The sequence below is a fragment of the Thalia democratica genome, chromosome 2 (genome assembly GCF_965202585.1).
Source record: "Thalia democratica chromosome 2, ktThaDemo2.hap1.1, whole genome shotgun sequence".
NCBI classification, from domain to species: domain Eukaryota; kingdom Metazoa; phylum Chordata; class Thaliacea; order Salpida; family Salpidae; genus Thalia; species Thalia democratica.
In genome coordinates, this window is record NC_139166.1 from 81,990,626 (window position 1) to 81,999,810 (window position 9,185).

The 9,185-nt window shown below is 24.6% G+C and overlaps 1 protein-coding gene across 1 annotated transcript; it reads right to left on the reverse strand.

Moving 5' to 3' along the window:
* Window positions 1-6,011: 6,011 nt before the first annotated feature.
* Window positions 6,012-7,794, reverse strand: LOC145829031 (serine/threonine-protein kinase pim-1-like). Its single transcript, XM_082936770.1, has 5 exons — window positions 7,485-7,794; window positions 7,166-7,306; window positions 6,859-7,004; window positions 6,552-6,683; window positions 6,012-6,311 (listed from the first exon to the last, which is right to left on the reverse strand). The coding sequence occupies exons 1-5, from the start codon at window positions 7,792-7,794 to the stop codon at window positions 6,012-6,014; spliced, it is 1,029 nt and encodes a 342-aa protein (XP_082792896.1).
* Between the last annotated feature and the right edge of the window lie 1,391 nt (window positions 7,795-9,185).

The following is a 9,185-nucleotide window of genomic DNA, read 5'->3' on the forward strand; positions in this document are numbered from 1 at the left end:
TAGGATGAAAACATCAACTATATTTTCAATCAAAAGACTTTAAAGATAAATGTTCTATAAACTATGTTTAGTTTCCATAATTTTCTAGTGCAGTGGGAGTACTAACTGAAGAACTTATCAACTTATACACATTTTGTTAAAATTATTAACTATGCAACGTTTCAGAACAACTGTATTTCTTAAGTTTGTATTCAATTAAGCCTGATGTTGTGAAGTTATAAGTTTGGAGCAAGTTTGGTATAAAGCAGTGTTATATTTACTCAAGCGTGAAATTATTTTCATAAAACAAGTAAAAGTTTGCACGATTCAGTGCTTAACTGGCATGATAACTATAAGCAATATCAACAATTGTTGGGAGTTTTCAAGTTAAAGCAACAAAATTATTAGAAAGTATCTTTTATGTGCTAAAATTGTATAATATAAAGTATATACGTACTTTAAAACCACTCTATATAAAATATAAATACCTTTTAAAAAGAAAGCTTTTATTAAATTATGTTTTAATAAAGAACAACATACAGTGTTGATAAAATTAAGAATATTTAAAAGTTTCTGATTGCTGAATTATCCTTCATATGTTTTATAAAAGATAATTAGAGTCAAACAACTAAAAAATATTTGTCTTTTGTCAGATTTTCTAAAATACTGAAAAAAAGCCATTTTTTACCACTTTTCTATGGGATCAAGCACCATTCATACTAACTAAATATAAAAAATAACATTTTGGAAACTATATACTCTAAGCTAAATTATGAAGTATAAAACATTATTGTAGGAGTACAGTAAAGTTACAATTAGGCGTGAAAACTAATGAAATTAGTAAAAACGGTACAAATTAGACTGTAATTAGAATGACGCTTGTATTTATAATATCTATTTTTAAAACTTTTGTTTATCACAATAAAGTTTAAATTTAATAAATATAAGGAGAATTCACATAAATGTTGTAAAAAGTCTTATGACATAAATTTTTCGTTTTCTCAGTTTTTGTTTTTAATTAAGGTATTATTGCCAAGTCAAAAATAAAAATTTAAGATTTACTGACTAAAAAAGTTTTTTTGTTAAACATAATGAGTTTATTGTTAATGAAAATACTAGCATAAGAGAATTTACTCCAGCAAGTAACATTTATAAATTAATTTTAAGTTAGTTAGTTTATGTAACACCACAATACAGGGTTTCCACTCTCTTAGTATTCTCAGGATAACTCAGGAAAGTTATTAATTTATTATATATTTTTTTAAATCATTTTAACTTTCTTACTTAATTCTAACTCTGAAAAGTTTGCTCTTCTTAATTTCTATTATTATTTAATTAAATAAAAATAACAAATAAAAATGTGACACTAGATTACTTCAAAATTGTTTTTTAGAGAGAATCAAAACTTTTCTAATGAGTATTTAATTTCTTATTTAATTTATCTATAAACTTAATTTAAATTAAGTGACAAAGAGAAATAAAATAGAGCCACTAAAAGAGTAAATAATAAATATTTGTTTAGTGTTGAACTATTCTTGAAGAAACTTGAAGTATTTTATTTTAGATACTATTTCTATATAAATAACTATAATATAACAGGTTAACCAGTTTTATAGGAAAAATTACTTTCTAGGTGATTAGGTGTTTTTATAGTAGGTATATATATTTTCTAAAATACTTAATAGTCTGCAAGTTTTAACACCTCACTTTGAAGTCTGTAATGAAATGGTTTTGACAATAGTTGAAGTTTATTGATTGAAAATAAGACTTAATTTAGTGATAACTATTTCATAAATATTAAAAGTTAATTACCCTTAGCTTAAAGTTTTTATTGTATTCATATTTTTTATGTATTTTAACATTGAATTTTTATGATATTTATTAAGATATTTGATACAAATTAAACTTTAACTTGATAGAGTATTAATGAGGATACTTATTGAAATTATTTACTTCTTTATTATATTAGAAGTACTGAGCAGTTTATCATAAACAAACTAGTTTCATTTACTAATATAACTTAATCTATCTTTACTAATTAAGAATTTTATTTTTCATACGAAAGAATGAGTAAATTAGTAGAAATTTTTATTTTTAGTTCATATTGGCTTAGCTTAATTTTAATAAACCTTAAAAAATTACTATACAAAATCAATGTGCACAAAGATTTCAGATCGTTCTTACTAATCATTACTAATCCTATAACTAATTTAAAAGACCTGTTAGTTTATAATTTTATAAATTTAATTTTATTCCTTATTAAAACTCATAATTTTTTGTGTATCCTGGTGATAAGAATAACTCTGCGGTGAAACTTAGTAGTTGTTTTTCCTAAAAATAATAAACTACTAATAAAAGTTTTTAGGAAACATTTCATAACAGATTCATAAAGTAAAGTGTAGAGTAGTTATTGTTTCAGATCAAATATTTAACTAATTATTTAAAAATATCTTGATAATTTTATGTCTACACTTAGGGATGACAATTTAATATATACTATTAATGATTTCTTTTTTATAAGAAGTTTTTTTTGTTTCAATCGTTCTATTAATGCATGTTGATAAGATTTATGATTTCCATTAAAAAAAGTTGTTATTTGAATATCGTTGAGAAAAACTATTTATCTTGTTGCTATTAAACTATTTAAAATGCCAATTCTTGATTTCTGTTTTTTAATTTTACAATTTAATGATATACTAGTTTTTTTCTTTATTAAGGGATAGATTATTTTAACTTAGTCCGTAATATTTTCATTAAATAGGAAAGTTTTAATTTGATATTTTATTAAACTAACAAGAATATTCTTTTAGACAATGTTTGCTAATTTTTCATAACTTATGTTTATACGCATAGTATGTTAGCATTATTTCAAAATACCGTAAACATTTACAATTTTCTTAACGTATTTAAATTTTGAAAATATTCCTAACTATTGACACTTTAAGTAGTCAACAAAATAACTCAGAGTTGGACAACGTTAAAAGCGATTTGTTTTTCTTTTCTTATTATAGAACTAATAAAAGTTAACAACTTTTGTATTAGTTTTCAAGATATTAATAAGTATTTACTTAAACTTCTAAGCTTAAAGTTAAAATATTTTATAAAAAATAATTGCTAGATTTAAAAGATAAATACAAAAATAATGGAAGAATTGGAACCAACACCCGGTTTTTATGCTCAAAACGGTTATGGAGACTATGAAAAGCTATTTCTCCATCATGCAACAGTTAGTATGCTTAATATTTATGTTTATATTAATAATGTAATCTTATTAAATAATTTTTATTTTATACTTTTCATAAAAGAAAAATAAACAACATTTTGGTATAAATAAATCTTTTGCATTTTAATAATAGTTTAAATTATACAGTTTATATGCAGAAGTGTCTGCAAAAATTAATTGATTGTTTTTTTAATATAAACTTACAACATTACATCAAAATTTATTAGGCCCTTAGCAACTATAAGTGGCCTAAAATTAATGTCTACTTTTGTTAATCTGTCAACAGTTCAAGACAATACGAATGAAGACGTAAGTTTAGAATAACAATAACATTTCCAAATGAGTTATAAAAGATGTTAATTCATAATAACTAGCTATAAGTAAATTTTATGAACCACTAAGTTTTGCAATCTTTACTTTTTTCTTTTTAATAAAGAGTTTTATTCTGAAAGCGCCATTTTCATTTAAGCCACGTTTAAATGATAATTTGTAGTTTGCTACCTTAGCTGAACGCAGGTCAGTAAAATCTTATTGCAAAGTAGATTTTTGTATGTTATATTTAAAAATTACACTTAAATAGATTAAAGACCTTGATATACTGCGAAAAGACATTTTAAACACTCACGAAGAAAGGAAGTTAGTGCTTCGTCGGTTAGAAGAGGAAGACCAGGTTAACGTTTTAAAAAACTTTGCAAGAAGTAAAGCAATTAAGTTCTTTATTTTGCTGCATCACATAAAGTTTTACAATCCGCAAAAAGAAGATGAATCGTTCAAAAACAAAATTGAAGAGATCAGGCTAGATGTTGACCGACAAGTTGAAGAAATGAATGATTTAGTCGCAGCGAAAAAGAAAGAGCTCGTAAAAGGACTTTCTCCTGAGAGAATTCAACAGTTTCTACAGTTCGAAGCAGATGAGTCTCACTTAGGAGATCAGTGTCAAGTGTGTCAGGAAGAAGTCGAAGTAGGAAGATTGATGAAGCAACTGGACTGCGGAGGTCGGCATTCATTTTGTAAAGTTTGCATTGATACATGGTTCGCTGATCACAACACTTGTCCTATCTGCAGACATGTTTTTATGTGATTATTAGGCAAATTAATGTTTTAGTAATAAATTTGTATATCAAATACTTTTTGTGTTTTTTAATAAGTACTTTTGGTCTTGTTAACAGCTCATTTTAAAAGTGTTAAGTATAGCTTTCGCAAATGCTGTAATTTACTAAACTTTTGCGGTCAGTTTATTTCCCTCATATTTAATTATACATTAAAATCTATCCAATCCGTTCTAACTGACTTATTAAATCAATGGACACACGTTTATTTCCCATCCGATCAATAATAAAAAATATTAGTTATAGCTCAAATCGATTACTACTAGTATTATTTTCAGTTACAAAACCAAATTAACCCGCTTATATCAGATCCGAAATAGTACAACTGTGTTCAATTACAGTATGTCATACATTCATATGATGAGTATAATCTAATCAGGTCAATTGCAATATATCGTAAATCTAAAAGTTATATACTAAGTCTAACAATAAAACATTAAAAAACAAAATATATATATACAATATTTTAAATAGGTAAAATTTACTTTTTTTTTTATAATCGTTGCTCGAAGTTATTAACTTTTTTTTAGTTGTATATTGTTTAGAGTTAGTAAAGTTTGTTTTGATTAAAAAATGTAGAGCTGTTATCAAAAACGTGTTTTATTAACTATATAACTATTCAAAACTACTAAAGCTTATCTTTGGGAGAGTACTTTTAGTTTTTCTTGTTTAAAATTTTCTCAGCTACTAAATTTAAAAGTTTAAATTTAGCTTCACAATATGTGATTTCTTATACAATTAAAAATAAGTTAGAAATAAAAATTTAGCGTCTTATTGTACTAAAGTGGCTATCCCTAAATTTTATGTTCCATTAATCAAAAACAATTAAATCTTTACTTATAACGTATAACTAATATACGCTTTCCAAACATAAATTTTATTTGGTGTTTTGAAAATTTTAACTATTTTTAAAGAGTTTTAAATAACGTTTGAGCCCTATTATTAAAAAAAAAGAGCTCATTCAAACAATTTTTAGTCATTTAAAAAAAAAAAATTCGAAATGAAATTAATACAAGTTAAACTTTAAATGCTTAAAATTTCGTAAAATATATTATATATTCTTTTTTAATTCAGAACTTTTTATTTTTTTATTTTAAACAAATGTACTTCTTTCTTTAGAAAATTAGTTAGAAATGATAATTATACTATTTACGTGTATTTTTTATAGTGTTAGTTAGCTTTGTTTTAAACTATACTCAAACTTTCATTTCCGTTCAGTAGTTTTCTAGAAATTGGTCTAGTTTAAAAACCTTGTTGTTTTCTTAGTCCGGTAGAACTACAAAAACAATTTCTTTTTAACAAGCTTAAAATGTGTTAAGAAATTATCATACTATCAGATACTAGAAAAAATTAAAAAAAAAATTCAAAAAGCTTAATTTACGTTAAAAAAATCATAAAATAGGACTAAACTAATTTTGAAACCGCTAAAGTAATAATAATTTTATTTGATAGAATAGAATAAACAAAAAGTTAAATGAATTTTATAAAGTTTAAAACACTAGTTTGTTTATAAATCAGAATCACGATTTTTTTTTGCTAGAAAATTGCTATGCTTTTAAACAGAATAAAACAATAAACATTTTAGGTATATTATTTTATTTGGGTCATCTTCACTGCATTAGTTTTATCAATATTTATTTAATTACACAAGACTTTTATTACTCATGTTAATCTTCCTAAATGATTTCTTCATTTCTTAACTAAGGATTTTGTAACCAAAAGTGGTTCCATACACTTATTTTATTGAGCCTTTCAAAGCGGTCTTTATGCAGCGCTTTATCCAAAAAGGACCTCAACTGCAACGACAAGTCGCCACAATAAACTTGTTTCTTTTTCATAATCTCCATGGGATTTCTAAAAGCCTTGTTGCCTTGCACCATAATGTAAAGAACCAGATTTGCGCCCCAAAAGTCCCACTGTTCACCATTGTAGCGCTTAGTGTTGAAATACTCCGGTGGATAGTACAACATTGTTCCCTTGAAATCTTCAAAGTCAGCATTCTAGAAAGCATCAAGTTTTTAAATTTTGTAGAAGAAATTCATAAGGTGAAATTTTTTATCTGATGTAAAAAAAAAGTTTTATTTGTACTTTAAAGCTGAAAACAAGAATGTTTTTTTCTTCTTTAAGATTTTTTTTAATCATTACAATACAATACTAAAATATAAGTAATGTAACTAACACAATACTTAGCTTTACATTATAGTTAATTAATTATGTACTGCAATTTGTATATAACCTACCTGTTTATAAACTGCGCAGCCGAAATCAATGAGTTTTATATTTAAGTTTCGTGGATTAATCAGGATATTTTCCGGCTTGACATCGCGATGAACAACTCCGTTAGATTGGATCACTTCCAAAGTATTCAGTAACTGTTATATATTCAAATGTAACATTTTTATTCAAAATAAATATTTAATTTATTATAATTTGTAAAAGAACAAACAGTTAATATAAATCTTTATAGTAAACATACATCTATACATCTATTTCTGAAAAAACATTTAAATAGTTTTAGTAACACATGTTAACAAAGAAAATACGTACATCAACGTAAATCTTTTTAGCGTTTTTTTCCAACCAAGCTCCTTTTTCGTGGATAAATTGCTTCATAGTAATAAAGCCCTTCGGTTTTTCCATCACGATCAAAAAACACTTTTCATATTGAAACCACTCGAAAACCTTAACAACACCTTTAAAAATATAATGATAATTAGTTTAGATTAGTTAAAACCGTTTAAAAAATTGAAACTTGACTAACAAAAACCGGTGTATTACAACTATTAACTAACGAATGTCATTATTTTTTTTAAAATAGTCTGGTTATTAAAAGACTTAAAAAAACAAAACAAACCTGGATAATCTTTATTTCCCGTAGCCTTGTAATAATATACCAACTCCTCTGGTAGATTTTGTCCGCCACAAAAACTTTCTTTGTAAGATCCCGCGTTTAAATATTTCACTGCTACTTCAAATCCAGTGGTACGATTTTTAGCTAAAGTAATTGTTATTCTAGACTTTGTTTTTGTTAAATTAAATACTTTGATTTTGCTTGCTAAATATATATAGTTGTATAGCCATAGTTTTGGACCAAAGTCTAAAATAATCATTTATAAACTTATTAGTTTTAAAATGTTGGTAAATGTTATAGATAAAACCAAAATAAGACTAACCTGTGTATACACTACCCTGGCCACCTTGGCCTAACTTAGGGCCAATTATATATTTATATTCAAACTTGTATCCGTATTTAGAAGAAATGAACTTATTGCTTTCATTCAACAGTTCATTAATTGTATTTGCTTGCCAACCTAGGTTTAATTTCCTCTCGTTAGTTTGAATGGTTTTGTTGTATTTCGGACCTCTTTTCAACATTTCAGCGAAAGTAGGTTTACAAGGTCTCTTTTGTTGGTTAGGACTCCCAAACAGACATGATGTTTTATCTTGCTTGTTGTAGTTGGTGGAAAATTTTTGTGCGTGCATTTTTTCATTTGTAATTGTTTTATTAAAAATTAATGCTGATAAATGGTTAATTTTACATAAAGAGCTTCATATTTTTATTTCTTCTGATTTAAGTAAAATAAAAATTTGTGTATATTTTAAAATAAAAATAAAAACAAAGAGCAATCTTTTAGTTACTTTTCAAGTAACTGTTCACTAAACTTATCAAAACTTTTCTATAAATCTATAGCGTTATTACTTTAAATCTAACAAAAACCTACACTTAGTTTGTTAAAAGATATATTTATTTAGCTTTAACATTTAGGCTTTCAATCATAGTTTTTTAGATATAACTAATTCAATAGAATAGTATCTGATTTAACTTAGTTTTAGATTAGTTCTGATTAAGTTTAGTAAGTACTTGTAATTAGTGGATTGACAAAAAGTACTTACTAAAACTAACTTTACATTAACTTATTTTATTAATTTTACATAACAACATGCCAAGCCCGAGATTTTCTCATAGTTATGTTCTAAAAGTTAAAAATGGTTTAAATACTGATAACTAAGCTTAAAAAGTAAAAGTATTATAAGAAAAGAACTCTAAGTAAATAGTTTATTGAACTTAATAATAAAAAAAAAATTCTATAAAAATTAGCATAAAATTTTTGATATACCAAATTTAACCAGAATTAGCAAACTTTGAATTTTTGAAATTAACTGAACCAAAAAATTACTACTTTAATTTTTCTTTTGATTCAAAAATAAATATATACCAGGAGTTTTACTTTTTTTTTCAAGTAGCACAATAAACGGTTTGTCTAACTTGTGTAAATAATTTTATTTAAAAATAGATAAGTTCTCAAGAAATTTATTTTTACTAGGAACCACTTTCAAGTTCCTTAAATTTACTAAAACAAGTAAAGTCACGATAATTGCGTGTTTATGCAAAAATGGTATATCTTTTAAGCTAAATATTCATACAAAATAGAATTCTTTATAAATTAAAGTAAATTAAGATAAAAAAAAACGAAACAAATTCTTTCAGAACATCCTTTTTATAAATATGTGTAAGCAGAGTTTACAATAGTTATACAAAGTAAGTAAAAAAAAATCTTCTTACAAGTTAAGTAAAATTTTATTCAAACCAAAATTAAAATGCTCTACAGGAACATTTTACAGGGAATTGTTATTAAATTAGAAAGGGAGTATTTTAAAAAGTATGAGAAATATCTGGTGTGTTTTTAAAACAATTATTTTAATTATTATTTATTCAAATAGTTATTTTGATGTTATGTTTGTTTTGAGGTTAGAATAAATATCAATATTAATTATCATGTCAAAAAATTCTTCATAATTTTAAGTTATATTATGAATCAATTTAGCAGCAATGAACAAGTTATGTAGTAAAAAATTAAAGTTAGGTGTCAAAA